This window comes from Mirounga angustirostris, unplaced genomic scaffold (assembly GCF_029215605.1).
Source record: "Mirounga angustirostris isolate CCGP_5_RB_7025 unplaced genomic scaffold, mMirAng1.0.hap1 SCAF_1, whole genome shotgun sequence".
Classification (NCBI taxonomy): domain Eukaryota; kingdom Metazoa; phylum Chordata; class Mammalia; order Carnivora; family Phocidae; genus Mirounga; species Mirounga angustirostris.
The window spans coordinates 126,278,094-126,297,674 of NW_026991709.1; the positions used below are offsets into that span (position 1 = coordinate 126,278,094).

The following is a 19,581-nucleotide window of genomic DNA, read 5'->3' on the forward strand; positions in this document are numbered from 1 at the left end:
GTTGTGATGCAGTAATCCAGAGAGAGAGAGAGCCTGGATTTCTTGATTTCTTTCTCTCTCTCTCTCTTTCTTTTTCTTTCTTTCCTCCCACCCTCCCTCCCGTCCTTCCTTTTAGCTTCGCCTGACATCACTAATAGGATGCAAACTTTATCAATCATGGGTTAGAACCACTCATAACTAGCCACAGGGACAGCAGAGGTGCCACACACTGATTTTTTCTGTGTGTGGTGGAGGCACCAGGCAGGATGGAAAAAATGGGCATGAACAAAGAGGTCAGAGAGACCTGGGTATGAATTTCAACTCCATCACTCACTACGCAGTCACCATGGGCCAGTCCTTAACTTACTCATCCGTTAACACTTCTTCATCTTGAAGCATTTGCCTCTGGAATGAATGAGATGATATAGGTAAGCTGATAAGCAGATGTCTGTGAACACAGTTGGCACTCAAGAGTGAGCAGACTCTCTGATGATAAAGACAACTCATGAACTCACTCATGTCCATTAGTAAGTGCTTTTTCATTTTTTTTTTTTTTAACAAATTCTGTAGGAGACTAAAGAGGACTATAAATTCTTACTATTCTTCCCTTTGAGAGTTGGAGTCCAATACCTCTCCCCTTGAGTAAGGGATGGTCTTAATGACTCCTTTGGCCAATACAGTGTGACTGAAGTATGGCTCTTGGGTTTCCCAGCCTAATTCATAACAAGACTTGTAGGTTTTGCCCTGGCCTCATAGCTGTGAGCTGCCATGTAATAAGTCTGACTACCCTGAAGCCACTATGCTGTGAAGAAGAAGCCCTACTTAGTCACGTGAAAAGGCCTCAGGGAAAAAAGATGTTGGGTGGGCCCCAGGCTAGTCCAGCCTCCAGGACACTCTACCAGGTTTTCCCCCCAAATTAAAAACATAAATTTTCTGAGTTACATAAGGTAACATAGTAAGTTTATATTGACCCTGTAGTTCTCAAGTCTGTTTCAGACACTGAAAAAATAACATATTGTTTGTGGACAGCTTTAATCCAACTGTAACTTAATAATAATTGGCTGAGGAAAGACATATACCAGCTCTTGAGTGCCTATGTGTGCCAGAATTTAAGTTAGCTTGGGTTTTACCAAATATCCAATTCTCTTAAGAAAAAAATGCTATACATAACAAGCCCTCATCTCTATGAAATTGTGAAAAACATTCTCTGAAGTCAGACTAATTGACCCAGTGCCCCAGTGCTTGACCCTCCCAGCTCTACAAATCTGGACTCCCATAGCCAGCTACCTTGTAACCAGGGTTGTTTATTAAGAGCCACCACCACCTACCTCCTAACTAGCTGGAATCTACCTACACTGGGCTGCTTGCATTTCCAGGCAAGCCTGAAAACATTGAAACTGTTAAGACAAAGTTGATTTGTGCAGATATCTAGTTAATGTTTGAGGAGAACCCCTTCAGTTTTCACACATGCTCCACTTGGGAGGATGGGCCTCATTAGCATAAGACTTGATCTCTGACTCATGGAATACTTAACTGAAGCCTTTCAAATCATATACGACCTTATAACATTACGCAAACTTCAGGGCATACAATCAGCATAGGTGAACTCAACATTTTGCTGCTTTCCAAATCTACTAAGCTCTCTTTCATTTCCTGTTTCTTCCTCCTGCAAAACCTGCTTCCCCTTCTGGGGTGGGGTGGGGTGGGGTGTGTGTGTGTGTGTGTGTAATCCTATTTAACTTTCAAATGTCCACTCTCCCATCAAGGCAGAGTTAATTATTCTGTGATGACATTGCTTCTTCAATCTATAAAATCTTTTTTCTAACAAGCAAGTTTACCATTTAAAAAAAGGCAACAGATACAGATGTAGTGAAAAGAAGGGCCACATGCACCCCAATGTTTATAGCAGCAACATCCACAATAGCCAAACTGTGAAAGGAGCTGAGATGCCCTTCAACAGATGAATGGATAAAGAAGATGTGGTCCATATATACAATGGAATATTACTCAGCCATCAAGAAAGGATAAATACCCACCATTTGCATCAACATGGATGGAGGTGAAGGAGATTATGCTAAGTGAAATAAGTCAAGCAGAGAAAGTCAATTATCATACGGTTTCACTTATTTGTGGAACATAAGGAATAGCAAGGAGGACATTAGGAAAAGGAAGGGGAAAATGAAGCGGGGGAAACCAGAGCGGGAGATGAACCATGAGAGACTATGGACTCCGGGAAACAAACTGAGGGTTTCAGAGGGGAGGGGGATGGGGGGATGGGTTAGCCCAGTGATGGGTATTAAGAAGGGCACATATTGCATGGAGCACTGGGTGTTATACACAAACAATGAATCATGGAATACTACATCAAAAACTAATGATGTACTGTATGGTGACTAAAAAAGGCAACAAACCCACAGTTCTAAAGGATGCATGGAGAAAGAACATGAGAGAGTCCATATAAGTTGGCAATATTTCACCAGGCTGAAAACAGGGTGATGTGATCTGTGTTTCAGGGATTAGAATTCAGGGGCAGAATAAGTTAATTAAAACACCTAACCAAAATGCCTTCTATATGTAAAGTGCTGTTGCACTGGGGGTGCAACATAACCTGAACTGATAAATTCTAAGGGGGAACTGGTGATTTGCATCCCAATCTCTTATGTTATTTTCTTGGCAAAAAGTTAAAAAGGAACCATCCAGTCTAGGAAAGATAGATCTTCTGTATACTTCAGCAAGAACCAGACAAGAACCAGACAAACCAGAATGAACTCCAGGTTTCTCCAACTCAATGGCTTTGGTTTAATCTGGAGTGGGCAGTGTCTATTGTCCTAAGTGGATCAACCTGAACATCAAACCCACCAACTGGTATTGGCTTTTACATTCATTCAGTAACAATTGCAATTCCAAAGGCTATACAGTCACTCTGGGGCACCTGGAGATTTGTGGCACAACCCCCAAAACACATGAGCAACATGCATAAAATCATAATCACTTTTCATTCTACCATCAAACCTAAAGAAATCACATTTTTATCACTTGTTATTTAAGGACACACATAACTAAGCAAAACATTCCAAGCCAAAGGCTGTATAGTCACCAAATGGTAATGGGTTCTATGTGACAATATCCACAAAACACAGTCTACCATTCCTTCTCCATGAGGAACCTACAGAAGCTCATACTGGAACCCTTTATTCTGCCACAAAACCAAGAGCAATAATGTTTTTGACACTCATTCTTGAATTAACTATTCTTAACATGCCAATTTAGAATTATTATAAGTCTACATTACAACTGAGGCCCAAACAATAGGATGACTTAATGCTTGATACTTTAAGTACCTAGACGAAGCAGAGGGAAAATTTTCTATTGAGCAAACCCTGGTCTTCCTCCAGAAAATGTTTAAGTTTCTGGCACTGGACAAATAATAACAATGGTATATTCTAAAAGAAATGCGATATCAACTTACTTAACAGTTGGCAATAGAGGGCCTGTAAACTTCTCTTCATGGTATCATCTGGTCCTGCTTGTCCTCCAGTTTATTCATGATTCTGTCTAGGAAATTGGGAAAAGAAAATTGTTACACCTGGCGAACATAAGTCAATTCAACAATCAGAAAGAATTCCACTCAACATGATCCTGGTTGTAAAGCCTAAAATCCCTGACTTTGAAGAGGAAAATCCTTGGAATGGATATACCACAGTCTAATTAGATGTTATATAAATACTAATTGATCAATTGGTTAAAACCTGAAACTATACATATCACTAAAGGAAACTCATGGGCAATCAGACAATGAGTGTCTGACTTAGGAACTTTTGAGGACTTCCAATTAACCTCCCCCTGAATCTCTAGTTTTTAAACAGGAGAAACAAAAAATTTCTAATCTTATTCCTGTTATGGTGTTCAACCAAACAAAACAACCCAAAAAGCTTCACCACACTTGAAGTTGTATTATGTTAAATAACTTTTCCATTATTTTCTCGTTATAAAGCATAATCCAGTATAGAATATTTGGAAAACATAGCTAAACGAAATAGAGATAATATATAAGAAAATACAAAATTACCTCTCTCTGCAGCCTTTCAATGTGCACTTCTATTGGTCTATCTCATTTTATCTATTATATTTTTTGTTTGTTTTTAAGTAGGCTCTATGCTCAATGTGGGGCTTGAACTCACCACCCTGAGATCAAAAGTCATATGCTCTACTGGACTGAGCCAGCTAGGCACCCTCTCTATTGTACATTCTAATTTTTCTTCCTAGCAGAAAAATATTCTTGTGTTTATTTTAAATGGCACACAGTATTTCCTTAAGGTAACTTCTCATTAGACTACAACTTACTCAATGATGGAAATTTATAATTTCTTTACATCCTTGCCAATAAATAGCAAATATTTCACCTCATTGTTCTAATTTGCATTTTATAAGTCTATTAATCATTTGTCTTTTTAAAATTTTTAGTTCACATTTGACAAAGATTCCTTTTTTTTGGTCAAAGATTCTTTAGTAAGGCTCCTGAACCTTTTAGTAAGGCTCCTGAACCTTCTCCTAGGTCCATCCATGAACTTCCTTATAAAGCCTAGTTTTAGCAAGAACTAGATTAGCAAACTGCTAAGTCAGTTTGACCAGAACCCTCTACTCGCAATATCTGATCAGGTTCCTTATCCTCCATCAATCCCCAGGTGATAATTACCCTGGCCTGTCTTTAGCAAGAATCTTATTAGGTTAGTTTAGCCAGAACCCTTTACCCCTGATGTTTCCTCTCAGTAATTTTCTATCCACTGACCACCCCCCCACCATCCTTGGCTATAAATGGCCACCTGCCCAAGTTGTATTTGGAGTTGAGCTCAATCTCCCCCACTGTAAAATCCCATTGCATTGTTCCCTATACCTATCCTGATAGTCCTGAATAGAGCCTGACTCACCATCTTTAACAAATGTCACTGAATATCTTTTTCTTTAACACTTTAATGATTCTCTACTGGCATGCTGGGTTATTTTCTCATAATACCTCAAGTGAAACTAATTTATCTTTCAAATGTTTTTATTGAGATATAATTCATGTATTATAAAATTCAGCCTTTGAAGTATACAATTCAGTGGTCACTAGTATTATTCAAGTTGTGTAACCATCATCAGTACCTAATTCCAGAACATTTTTCATCACTCTAAAAAAAAAACAAAAACAGAAAAAACCCCCCCAAAACAAAAAACCAACCAAACTAAAAAAACAAAACCCCCAAACTGCTATGTTTATTAGCAGTCATTTCCCTTCTCCCCTCCTCCCAGTCCCTGGCAACCACTGATCAACTATAGATTTGCCCATTCTGTACATTTCACATAAATAATATATAATGTATAGTTTTTCTTTTTTTTTTTTTTTAATTTTTTTATTCTTATGTTAATCCCCTTACATTACAACATTAGTTTTAGATGAAGTGTTCCATGATTCATTGTTTGTGCACAACACCCAGTGCTCCATGCAGAATGTGCCCTCCTAAATACCCACCACCAGGCTAACCCATCCTCCCACCCCCCTCCCCTCTAGAACCCTGTTTGTTTTTCAGAGTCCATCGTCTCTCATGGTTCGTCTACCCCTCCGATTTCCCCCGCTTCATTCTTCCCCTCCCGCTACCTTCTTCTTCTTCTTCTTTTTTTTTTTTTTCTTAACATATATTGCATATAATGTATAGTTTTTCTATATGGCTCTTTTACTTAGCATAATGTTTCTTAGGACCATCCATGTTGTAAATCATGCTTTTCCCCCCTTTTTGTAAGAATTAGAAATACAAACAAACACACTCACACACAGCCATGGTTAGAGAGGCCTTCCTTAGTCCAGGATTACATAAATAGTTGCCTGTATTTTCTTTTGGTATTTCTGGATTTCCTTTAGATTTGTTTCTGGACTTTGTATTATATTTTACATCTGTTTGCTCATTCTTCCACTATAACAAAAAGAGTTTGATTAAATTAAACTCTTGGTAAAGTTAATCCCCCCATTATTACTCTTTTTAAGATTTATCTTGTTCTCTGAATGTTTTTCCCTTAAATTAACTTTATCATTTTATTAAATTCCAGAAAAAATATCATTGGTATTAGAGTTGTACTTATCTTCTACTTGCTTTAAAGACTTGATCTCTTCAAAACCAAGTGTGGTGAGGAGAAAGATAATATTTTAAAAGTTGTAGTTCTGAAGATCAGAAGAATTTAGAGAGAGAGAAGCACTTTTTTGGGGTGTATGCACAATAGCTCAATGACTATGTAAAGCCCCACCCACCACCCTAAGTGTGATCTGGATGAGGAAGAGGTTGAGAAAGACAAAAATTTTTCTCCATTATAAAATAACAGGAGATTTCAGTTCTGACAGGCTAGGAAAGAGGGGTTTAGCAGTCCAGAAATCAGAGGCTGAAGAGATGATACACAAGACATGCTGAGAGACAGAAAAAGAGCAATTCCAAAAGACAGAAATAGGTGGGACCTAAGAATAAAAGATAAAATGAGAAATTCCCCAGGGAGGAATGTATAAACTTTAAACTTTAAAATGTATCAAATTTTTCATTGCTTGTTTTATGCTGTTGTTTTTACTTATACACTACATCTATTCTCCCCCACAATGCTTATCTACCACTAGTACCCCCAAAATCTCAGCAAAAGTCTTATACAAAATAGTCTAATAAGTGGTGCTCAGCTGGGCAATGACAGAACAGAGACTACATCTTAAGACAAGGGTGACCAGGAACAGGAAGGGGCCACAGGAGTCATAAGCAATGGTTAGTGGGCATCTATGGAGGACTGAGGACATTGTAAGTGCTCAATTATAAAGCAAGTAAACATATGAATGAATGAATAAATGATTAAGTAATAGGAGAGCAGAGAAATAGTTGTTTATATTGATCAAGGCAAATGTAAGTCCCTTTGTCATCTCTAGAAATGCTTAGAGGTTTCTGAAGAAGTCAGATTTTTGACAATACATGCAACAGAACCATTTTATTCACATATCAAAGAAACAACTGAGCTCATAAATCCAGGACACTTGGTATATCTGGCTTACACAGGATTATCCCAACTACAAGCACCATATGGCTTGTATTTATTCAAAATTAATCTTTATTTAGATCTTTTTTGTGGATTTTATAGTTTTGTACTGCTTTTCCTTTACTTGAGTTCTATAGTCTAGTCAGATTCATTCCTAGGCATTTATATATATATACTTGCCACTGTGATGGAATTTCTGCTTCCATTGTATCTTCGAATTACCTCTATATGAAAATGACTCAGTTTTGTATATTCATTTTGTGACCTAACCAAACTCACTTAGTTCTAATGATGGTTTCTCACGTGAGTCTCTCGGGTCAGTTGTTCTGCTTTGGATAGACACAATGGAGAGGCACAATGAGATTCCATCTAAAGCCATTTTTTAACCAGATAGTAGGAAACATTCATTGTATCTGGTCCCTCAGGGAATAACTTAGGACCTCCAAGGATGACAACGAATTTCTGGGATGAAATTCTAAGAAAGTACAGTTTATAGCCAAGAGGTTGAAGAAAAGAAAAATAAGAGAGGATGATGATGAAAATATTTGCCCAAACATGCAGATACAGCGGCATAGATGGGGCCCTCACTGATAACTAGTTCAGAGTAAACAAAGAGGTGCAAGTAACCTGAACCACTCCTTGAAGAAGGTGAGCCTAACAGAATCCTGCCTCTCCCCTCTTTGGCTTAAATGGAACACTTATATCTAGTCCATTGATTCAGGAAGGGACATTTTTCTCTTTCATAGATCACTTAAAATGTTTCAATTAGAAATGTCCCTGTAGCAGGGAAAAAGTAATAAAGAGGCAAATGAAAAGCTCTTATGTGAACTTGAAATGACAAGTTCATAGAGAAAAGGACTAGCCAGGAAATCCTGGAAAACAACATAAAAACATACTCTAAAGCCTCTACATAATCAAAAACTATTTGCTATTAATACATGAATAGACCAAATTATATATGGAAATTTATACGGTAAAGGCAGCATATTAAATCAATAGGCAAAAAAGATGAACTTTTTGAGATAATAGCAGAGTATACAGGAAAAGACAAAATTGTACTAATTCCAAATATGATACACCAGCATAAATTCCAAAGGACCAGACCTTTAAAGGTAAAAAAAAAAAAAAAAAAAAAAAAAAAGGTATACAAATACTACAATAAAGGGTAAATTCTTCTACTGGGAGTAGAGAAGCTTTGTTAAATCTAAATCAAAGTTTGAAGCAATAAGGAGAATATAAACTTTATTACATAAAAAATTACAAAGTAAAAACTATAATACAAATGAAAATACAAATAATATACAAATAAATGAAAAAAATACAAATGAAAACCTAGAAAAAATGTTCAGCTTATAAAAAGCAAAGAGTTAATATCCCTAAAATTTATTTGTAACCCCCAAATCAATTCTCACAGTGCCTTAGCAATCATTTGCATACATACTCAGAGTGGGGAAAATTTGAATTGCTCAACACACATGTTCCCAGTTGAGGTCAAACAAGGCAGTGCTCTGTCATCACCATCTTCTCCCTCTTCTTGTTTTTAGCTCTCATACTGTGAACAAGTGTCCTTTCCATAGGCTATTTAGTACCATGTTTTTAGCATTTTTTGTACTGTTTTTCTTGTTATCTTTGTTTGAAATGGTCCCCAAGCATTGTGCGAAGCACTGTCTAGTGCTAAGTGCAAAAAGGCATGAGTTATGGTGCTGTTGGCTATAAGTTAAAAACTAATGAATTAATAGTATATATTACATAACGTATCTAGAAACACTGTTTCTATAAACAAAAACACATATAACCTAAGGTTATTTATGGATCAATTGACAAAAATATGACCTGAGGCTCACAGAAACCTAACCCTTTATTTCCCCTGAGAGCAACAGCTTAGTATTCACTAGTTCAGTATTTGTGAAAACTTTACAGAATATAACTACCATGAACCACGAGAATCAACTGAATTTGAGATGGGCTTTAAAATATTTTGTGAGGCAAAGAATGAAGATGACCAACAATTTAGGTGAATAATAGAGCTGGCACAAAACAGAACAATGGCTCTCCAACGCTTTAGGACCCAGGAAGAGCTGATTAAACTGATGGCCAACACACATTATGGTGCCTTTGGAAAATGAGGGGAGAGAAGAACAGGAGAGTTGACAATATCAACTAACCTCACAGGCCTCCATAAAAGTTTGGTAAGGAGCATACATTTCCATTTTATAGGCAAGGACACAGATACCAAAAATTCTGTCTTTGCTCGAGATCACGCCTATCAGCTGTGAGGACCTTGAACTAGTTTCTATACTCCTCTGATCAGTGGATTTCTTGTTTGTAAATGGGTAAGAACAGTACTTAATATGCTTGCTGCAAAGACTAGACAATGCATGCAAAGCACTTGTCCCTGTGCCTGACACACAACGAGGGCTCAAAGCAAATACCTAATAGCAGAAGGCAGGATAATGACACATTAGGCCACAGCTCACCAACCGTCTCTTAATTGTGCTTTCCCTAAACTAGATATGAACCAAAGACTTTGGAATATCAACCAAATAGTCCCTTTTGTTAGATCCAGTGTCTTATCTAAATTGAATTTAGAATTTACTTTTATGGTGTAAGTTAGACTTTAAGTTGTTATTCATAATTTATACCTTTGTCTTCCTTACAAAGGATCTAAGGAGGCTTACTAATAGATGCAAGTTGTATAACAGAATTATTAACATATCAACGCACATTAATAATATCAGAAAGGGAGATCCAAAATTATGTGGAGAAAGGGGGGATTAATTTTACTATAGGGGTGCCTGGGTGGCTCAGTCAGTTAAGTGTCTGCCTTCAGCTCAGGTGATGATCCCAGGGTCCTGGGATCGAGACCTGAGGGCTCCCTGCTCAGTGGGGAGTCTACTTGTCCCTTTCCCTCTGCCTCTCCCCACTGCTGGTGCTCTTTCTCTTTCTCTGAAATAAATAAAATCTTTAAAAAATTTTTTTACCATAAAATGTAATTGGACAATACATTTCTCTCGGAGGTTCCTAAAAATAAAGGCAAAAAAGACAGCATTATTTTTTTTTTCTGGCTGCATAAATAGAGGCACAGTTTGTATTCTGTTCAGAAATACTACCCTTAAAAAAAAAATACTACCCTTTTCTGACACTAACTTCTAAGATAAGATCGTTAGACAATTTTTGATAAGCATTAGCATCCTCAATAGCAGTTTTATAGAATATGAACAGAATATTCTTGGCATGGCTGCTCCTTATCAACCCACAATAAAAGCTAAAGTCATGTGGTAAGTAGTGATTCAGGGAAAGCATTTCATGAGCCAGGCACACCATGCTGTAGGGGAAAAAATCAGATCACTGAGTAGCTTTGCCATGTGCCCTTGATCAAGTTACTTAACTTCTCTGAACATCAGCTCCCTCATCTGTAAATGAGGCTGACTCCTAAATCAGAAGATTGCTGAGAGAATTAAATGAAGTAAAGCACCTCCTGTGTATCTAGTACATTGCATGGTGTCTCTCCCTTTTTCCCAAGCGAATAGTATATAGACATGCTGCTTTTGATCTTGTCAAGATAGAGAAAACTAGGAAAATGAAAGGAACTGATATTCAGCAAGTCACCCCAGGGCCTGAGAATCACGACCACTGGATTACTTCAGGAAAGCAAATATGAAGGTTTCTTGGCTCACTTACATCATATGTCATAAATGGATGCATGTGACCAGAGGGCTAAGTTTGGGTTATAATATGTTTTTAGTCAAATTCTTTTGATACAGATGATTTGCATATTAAACAGGAATATCCTTTACTTCCATAAAGAGATGTTGTCATTTTCCTGAAACTTGTGGCCCTCCTAATCTTTCTTCCAAATTTTCTCGTTTTGAGCAAGAAATATTTCACTTTTCTCTGAACCTATGATCAACAGTGTGAGCCTGATTACAGTCTGTCATTTTGCCTCAATCCTGGGAGTTTATAGGAAATAGTGGTGACTATGGTGAACTTGAAAGCATGAGGGAATGGTATTTTTAGGCTGCAGCCAATTGTGAGCAGGAAAAGTCTTTTTTCCCTTAAGCTGAAAATCTTCACAAAAATTTTCCCCCTAAATTTTCAAGAGAAGCCATATATTTAGATGTCTCTCCCTATTTTAAAATACTAGCAATTAATTCACATGGGGCAAGACTATAAGCCAAAAAAAAAAAAAATAGAGGACAGTGTGATTTCTGATTAATAAAGGCTTTCCTGGGGGCGCCTGGATGGTTCAGTTGGTTAAGCGTCTGCCTTCGGCTCAGGTCATGATCCCAGGGTCCTGGGATCGAGCCTCACCTTGGGCTCTCTGCTCAGGGGAGCCTGCTTCTCCCTCTCCCTGCCCCTAGCTCCCCTTGCTTGTGCTCTCTCTCTGTGTCAAATAAATAAAATCTTTAAAAAAAAACATAAAGGCTTTCCTGGTGCAGAACCTGCATGAGCACTTTTCTACAAACTGAGGAGGAGAATGATGTCTATATGAGGATCCTACTGATGGAGGAAGCAGTGCAGATCTACCCTCCACCCAGGCTAGTCCTCCAGCAACCCTGGGAGCCAGGATCTCACTCAGTAAACTCTGAAGGATAAAAAGCCCTTCAGTAGTGCTCCTTTCTCCTTTCCTCTCTCCCCCTTCATATTTTCTTCTCTGAAAAATAAAATACTGGAGGCTGTCAGATCCATGAGATGCTGAATTCCAAACCAAAAGGCAAAAACTGTTCACCTTCTACTAAGGAAAAGCCTACAAAAAGGCATCAATTAATGTGGATTCTGCTTGGAGGACTGAGAAGTAACTGCCTGAGTGTTCCTCAAGACCAGCTGGAGTTTATTTGCATGTGCTGGGGGAGAGGGTTCTGCTGTCCAGGGCCACTGAAGTCAGCAATGGGGTAAAAATAGGACCAGGAGCTTGAGGCTTATTGGAATGACACAGGCTTCTTTCTTCTAGCATTACAGTGTATTAAGGCCATTTATCTCATTTGAGGAGACAGAAAGGTGCTTCTGTAAGGTGAAGAGTACATACCACACTTTCCTTTTATGGTTTTGGTATTAAAGACTGTACAGTGAGGTCAGGGAATTAAATGATATTGTAGCAATGCCAAGTACTAAAGGAGGACGTTTCATCATTTTGACTGCACTGCTTATAAAAAAGATTATTTCTTCTCCACAGCAAACACATTCATTTTTCTTTTTTCTTTTGCACTGCCTGAAAAACATCTCCAGAGATTGAATTTTGGGTCCTAAAAATATATGTATTTCCTTTGGGAAGCAGGCATTTGTCCTAAAAGATGTGCCAAGTTTTTACAATGGAAACGGAGGGAAAGCCATATGAAATAGGCAAAACTCTCATCAGAATGTTTTACATGTGGAAAGAACATTTAAATCATGATGTATACTTTGAACATGCAACACACTTCAGTATGTGAAATTAGTCATAATATCATAGTCCTTGCTAAATTTTAATTTTGATCTCAAAAACACTTCTTTTTCTTCCATTCCTTGTCCTTAGCTTCTCCCATCCCACTTCAATCCACATAAAGACTTCTGTAATTTTTGAGCTAGTGTGAAGACAGTTTTAGTTTGTGGTTTTGGTTTAATCTTTCAAAATATCTAATTTATGACAGGTGATTCCATAGGATGGGTAGTCCGTTCAATGCACAGCTGGGATAAAAATTCAAATGAAATGAAAAATTACATGGGCAAGAATGAGGTGGGCCAATATAAAACAGATATAGCCTGAAGTTTGAGGTTCTATGGGTTCTACCTCAGTCTGCAGGCAAGGCCATCAGAGGAGGGCAGTGCTGTCTGCTACCAATTCAAAGATGTCCTGCAGCTCAGTGTCTGTAGTGTGCAAAGTCACTCTCTACGTGGTACAGGAGCAGGTAGTCACCCCTATGCCACCCACCAATACCCAGGGAAGGGAGGAACAGATACAGCCATTCCCTGAAGAGCATGGATTAAGAGCACAGGTAAGATCAGTGTGGGCAAGTTCAGTCCCACAGTGAAGTCACAATATTCCCAGCATTTCTGATGATTCTCAATGTTATGCTCTGCTCCAGGACGCTTGAAGAAAATAATACATTTCATCTCATCTGTGAGGGACTTAAACAGCTTATTTAACTACATTGATAATTAGACCTTGCTTTAATAACTGGATGGGCTAGAATAAATATCTAGAAGTACCAAAATTAGTATTTCCAAAACTAGCTGATGGTCAAAATCTATTTTTAAAATAGATTCCTAAGTCTTTCCCTCAGGAATTCCAATTCCCAGGTTCTTAGATGGAGCAATTATAAAAGGCTTCTAAGATGGCTCTTCTGATCAGCCAAGGTTGGAAATCAAGAACCTAATCTAGTACTTCTTAATCCTGACTGTACACTAAGAATCCTGGAGAGATGTACTGGATCAATTAAATCAGACTTCCCTGGGCTTCTAATGTGTAGTCAGTCAAGAACCAGGGACGCTTACCCCAGCCTAAAAGAGCACTAGAGCCACAGTGAGGCCAGTCCTGCTTGTTCTCATTCCTGAGACTGGCATTTTACGAGAGATGGAGGAAGTGGGATGATTGATGAAACCACATTTGCAAGTTATGTTTAAAACAGAAAATGACTGATTCAGTGTTTCTTAAATATTTAGATCCACAGCCTCTCATGCAATTTAAGTTTTATGCATCATGAGTTCTTTGTGATATTTTACCCACTCTATCTCTGATACACCTCTCACTTTTTCTTGCTACTTGGCTTCATAGGGATGTCAGGAAGATTAAGGAGATAATGACTAAAAAGGGAGAGAGAATGAGGTTCAGTGAAGTAAAGAGGGTGTGGAAGCTACATGCAGACTAAGAGACTTGGCATAAAGCTGAAACCACCCTTATCGTCAAATCACTTGTTCCCAAGGTAGACTGATGTTCCTTTTCCTGAAGACTGCATTCACAGGGGAAACAGTGGTGAGCCACGCCACAAATTCTGAGCGGGAGCAGGGAGGATAGGCCACACCGAAAGGGCCTCCTTCCTGTGGCGACCATAACCAACCACACAGAAAGAAGCAGGGCAAGAAGATACAGTATAAGCAGCAATTAGGCTGGAGATCCTTTTCTTTGGAAAATAATGAGTATTGCAAAGTACTAAGTACTGTGTTAGTTGCACAGACTGGAGCTGGGAATAAAAGCAAATGAGACGTGGTCCTTGCCCTCAAGGAGCTTACAGTTTAGCAGGGGGAACAAATATCATGGCAAAAATCACTCTATAGCCAGTTTTGCCCCACCAGCTATATTAGACAAATTATTACACTATATTCTAGAAAATTATAACAATTTAGACACTGAGACTCAAGAAGGGTAGCACATTTTCTATTAGTAAAACAGGCATCACACCTATGTTGCAGGATTGTTCTGAGAATGAAATAACACATCCACAGAGTCTGGAGCATAGAAGTACAAGAAGCATGCCCTATACCTTCACAGTAAGGAAAAAATGACATTTTTCTGGAGAGTAGCAGGATGAGGTTTTTGAGGGAGATGGGATATGAGCTAAATTTGCAAGGCTAAGAAGGATTTTGACTAGTAAAGGTAAAAAAGTACAAAGGTACTGAGTGAGGACAGTGAGGCAGGAGTTTGAGAATGAGTACATTGAACAACAGAAGATCTATCCCTGGCTGCTTTAAAACTTCCTAAACAATGCAGTTTGAATATGGGACTCTCTAGCTTCTCAAATGAGGTTGGACCAATGTTCTCATTTTCTGGGGGAGAGAAGGCTATATGGAGGAGAGGACAAGACTGATAGGGAAATAGCAGGCAGTAGTTGGGAAGCAGAGAGATAGAGGCTGGGTCCCCAAGGCTCAATCTTCCCAGACCAGAACAACAAAATAAATGCCTACTAACCATAAGATAGCTGGAATCTCACTGTCTTGTAAGTCCCAGACAGCTACAGGACCCAAAATCATCCCCGTTGATGTTTATACAGCATTAGACAACTGCCACTGGGTGGTGTCAAACCCAAGTTTACACCTGGATAGATGTGATCATGCAGCTGGATCCTCAAATTGCTAGAGCTAGCTATGTAGGCTCATTCTCACCATTTCATTAACTTCATAATAATGTCACCACATTGTTTATACCAGTCGTACTAGAAATGTAGTCCTCAGGCCACCAGCAGCACCTAGGAAGTTGTTAGAAATGTAAATTATCAGGCTCTATCCTAGACTGCTGATTCAGAAAGAAACTCCTGGGGTAGAGCCCAGCAATCTATGCTTCAACAAGCCCTTCAACAAGTTTGAGAAACTTTGCTTTTCAGAAGTGAATTTCTCGACCCATTATGCTATGGCAGGGTTTTACTCTTCAACTGTTACCTGGACAAATCATTTACAACTTCAAAGGACCAATAAATGAGGAAAGAGGGAGTTGGAAGAGAAAGGCCCATGTCCAAGGTCTCTTTCAACTGTAACATATATAATTCATCAGTTCACCAGCAGGGAAAATGTTCACAGTTCATTAGTTCAAACAGATTGTTGGTGCTGGCATTTGTGGCTCTTGTTGAGAGCATTAGCATAGCGTGTTTGAATTATAATGACTAATTTGAAAATACCACCCATCTCCATTATTCCAACTTTTTAAGCTCGTAATATTAATGCTGCATGAGTAAAACCTACATGGGGGTGGCATGTATTAAAACATGGGCTTTGTAGTAGAAAAACCAACAAAATGATTGCAATGTATTTCCTAGTCTGTTTATACACATCCATAAGAACTAGACCTTTCACTGAATTAAAATTATAAACACAAGCTGCCAGAATGGATTTAAATGATTAAATCCTAGAACTACTTTCAAATAAACCTCTTACCCAGAATCTAAAAGACTTAACAATGACAGTCAATACTTAAAGGTGAGTCAAATGTGTAAGCCATTTGTGCCTTGCAAATCAGCCCAAATCAGAAGTATAAAATTCAGGTCTCTAAGTTTGAAGAAACCTGAGTTATACCTCAAAGAAATCAGACTTGGGATGAATCAGGAATTTTAAGAACAATTAGCCATCTGTTTTTCAGTACTGTCCCTCCTCAAGCTATTGATACACACAAACATTTGGATGTAGGCTATGCAAATTAAGATGTAAGTTCTGGGAAGGTGGAAATTTTGTTTGTCTTGTCTACTGCAACGTCCTCAGTGCTTAGAATAGGCTCAGGCATATAGTAGGTATTCAGTAAATGCATCAGTGATCCTACAAAATTGATACACATGGCACTGTCAAGCAGAATTTTCTGCAATGATAAAAAAGTTCTGTAAGTTATATTGTCCAACACGGTAGCCATTAATTACAGGTGGCTACTGAGCACTTAGAACATTGCTAGTATAACTGGCGAAAGAATTTTAAATTTAAAATTAAATAGCTATAGGCACAGTCAGAGAGGCTGAGGAAAAGGAGTATGTGTGGGTGGGGCATAGAAAAACAATAGTGAGTGCATAATTCAAGAAACTTAATTATTATTTCTGACCGGAGAAGTGTTTCAGATAAGTGCAGATAGGGTGGACAATGCTTCCTGGGCTCCAGATTCTTTCCACTTTCCCTAAAGTCCACGGCAGCAATTGTTGAGGCAGGGAGGGCTGAATTTCAGATTTAAGATGAGACCGCACTCCTCAAACACCAGGGACAAGGTGGTGTTGAGCCCATACACGAAAAAGCTGGTGGAAGAGTGACTGCTATATGGCCAAAGATGCCAAGTGTCTGCAGAAACAAAAGCAGTGAAGAACTTAGGACTTCCCTCTTGGCTCAGCTTACTCTTGTGTTCTCCATTCAAATATTTTCTAATACTCCCTAAGTGCCAGGCCCTGTTTTCTTGTTTTCCTTTCTTAGGGGATGGTATTTCAAGGACTAATCTTTGCAACTGAGTTGGGCCTTGAGGTTCTTGGGTTTGCCACAAAATAGAGGACATCCTGGGAAGAAAGGGCTGCCTTGCAAAATGAGATGGTTAAACGAGAGCCACTTAATGTTAATTAAAAAGAAAAAAAAGACATACCCTTTTTTCTGTACCCAAACTAGTGAAAACTGTTGTTTACGTGGCATAAGGCCTGAAATTACAGCATACTATTATGTTCTGCCTTGACTTCTGGTAAAATCAGGAAGGCCTTCAATGGCCTACCTCCCCAGTCTGGATAAGGTTCCCTAGGTAAGCAACTCTCCTTATCAAAGGAATCAGGCATAGTTCCTTCTTATCCCTGAGTAACGTGTTTTAGTTCCTAACAAGCAAGTGGAATTATTCAAACAAGCCAATCACATCCTCCCCAGCAACCAGGGGGCACCTCACCCTCTTGATAGCACAAACCTGCTTGCCACAACTCCTGGCTGTTCACGCTGTTCCTGAGTGCAGCTCCCACGTGGCCCTGTGTGACATGCAGTGTTCTCATCCCCCAGCTACGAATATGTGACTAATCAACTGCTGTTGATCGCATGCATCCAGTGTTGTGTGTTTCTCTCCCCCAGAAAATGAGAACATTGGTCCAACCTCATTTGAGAAGCTAGAGAGTCCCATATTCAAACTGCATCCCCAAAACCCTACAGTGGGATCCCTTCCTCACCAATGGAGTGAATAGGAAGTGATTAAAACAAGTTCTGGGGCGCCTGGGTGGCTCAGTCGTTAAGCGTCTGCCTTTGGCTCAGGTCATGACCCCAGGGTCCTGGGATCGAGCCCCGCATCGGGCTCCCTGCTCTGCGGGACGCCTGCTTCTCCCTCTCCCACTCCCCCTACTTGTGTTCCCTCTCTCGTTGTGTCTCTGTCAAATAAATAAATAAAATCTTTTAAAAAACCACAAAAACCAAGTTCTACATATTTTTATAAACTCTTCCTAAGTAATTCAGCAGTTGTTGCTGGGTGAGATAAAACTTATTGATACTTAAGACAATCCCAACTCTTCTGAACTCTCTGTTATATGTCAGGGGCATGAAACCTCTAAAAACTACATTTCTCAGAGGGCCTCGTCATCAGATTAGATTCCCATTAGACTCCCACTGTTTGGGAGCACAAGCATGACATTTGAAGGGTAAAAGAGAAGCCATTATTCACCAGTAGCAGCTGTGGGTTAGCACTAGACAAGAAATGGAAGGTTTTGTCAGAGGCTGCTCAGAGTCCACCAGAGAACCACCTATTTACTTAGGTACTGCAGGCAGCTAATGCTTTTATCGGCTATTCCCCTATGTCTCCTTCATGTTCATCTTCTTAAAATCTGCTGTAGCAAATGCCTTTGCACCCTGGTTCATACCCTCTTGGCTTCACCTTTAATTTCAGCTGTGGTTACAGAGTTCCATAGAGGCTTCAACTTCATGGTGGCAGCATTGCCCCTCAAGTGCAGAATACACATTTCCATTTTCTGTTCTAGCATTCCTCTGACATAGCAGATGTCTTGAGAGTTAGTTGGGGCTACATACATGTTGCAGCTCAGAAATACAGGAGTTAATATCCATGGGGCAATTCTTGGGAGCCAGTGGATACATCTTCCTACCCTTCATCCTGTGGGCAGACAATTCTGAAAGGTATTCTCTAGGTTTCTCAGTAGGTTCTGATAGAATCAAGCTCCCATTATGCAATCTCTACAACACACCCCTATTGGCCATTCCTCTTTGCCTTATTTCACAATGCTGATCTCTGGGATTGGCTCCCAAATAAACTATCTACTCCTAAGTCCTTGCCTCAAGCTCTACTTTAGGAAGAATCCAAACTAAGATAGTGACTTTCCTGAGCTTTGCTCCTCCAGCCTTCCACAGGTTGTATAAGCTTCTGATTCCCTGTATTAAAATATTTCTTATTCTTCACATTTAGAGTAGCTTCTGTTTTCCTGACCCAACTGTGATTAATATGGTTATATAATATTCCATTGCATATTAGATCATTTTATCTATTACTCTGCAAATGGACATCAATAGGGCCACCATTATTTTACTTTTGTTATCTTCAGTACTTTGATTACTATGGAAGATATTACTAGTTGTTTTGCCAATAGACATTCTCCCAATCTTCCCTATTAACAAAACCCAAGTTCGGTTAACCTGACAATATAGCTGACCATAGGAGTGCTGACAATACTGGCTCCATCTTTGGCCCTCCATCTTGTTCATATTAGTTCAGTGATCTCTCTTGGGGCTGTGTTCTGAGCCCCATGGAGATTAATATACATACCTTAGAAATGCCCACCAAGGCTGGAAAGGGGGGAGGTTTGTTTTGGCCGCCCATGAACCTGTTAGAGATAATATAGTCTTTCCCCTTCTTGATGCACAGATTGTGCCACAAGATCTAATTAAAGGGTAACTGACAATTAGGTGCATGTAAGCTGAGGTGCAAGCAACCCCTTTAATCTCATTATAATGCCCTTTTGTGTGTCCCCTCACTCTATAAAATCTGTGGACTAAGGTCCAGATTTTGTAGAGAATAACTATGCAGCTGCTGTGGATTGTCCTCCACCCAATTCCCCCCTGTCAGTAAGTTACCCTGAATAAAACTCTATGTAAACTGTATGGAGGGCCTGCTTTGTTTTCCAGTCTCAAAGTGCCTTCTCAGTTTGGGACATACTTCAT

The 19,581-nt window shown here is 39.2% G+C and overlaps 1 protein-coding gene across 31 annotated transcripts in view; it reads right to left on the reverse strand.

The window, feature by feature from the left end:
• Positions 1 to 19,581, reverse strand: part of TMEM108 (transmembrane protein 108) — a 695,879-nt gene that overhangs the window by 162,750 nt on the left and 513,548 nt on the right. For 14 of the 31 annotated variants that reach the window (XM_064587603.1, XM_064587573.1, XM_064587566.1 and 11 more), the window contains one exon: positions 3,449 to 3,534. Coding sequence is in view for 15 of the 31 variants with exons in the window: in XM_045903769.3 (XP_045759725.2) it covers positions 3,449 to 3,488 (40 nt within the window). In the remaining 16 variants the exon portion in view is untranslated. Of the gene's footprint in view, positions 1 to 3,448; positions 3,535 to 5,788; positions 5,931 to 19,581 lie in introns of all 31 variants that reach the window. The other 17 variants (XM_064587715.1, XM_045903765.3, XM_064587679.1 and 14 more) reach the window with 3 other exon arrangements.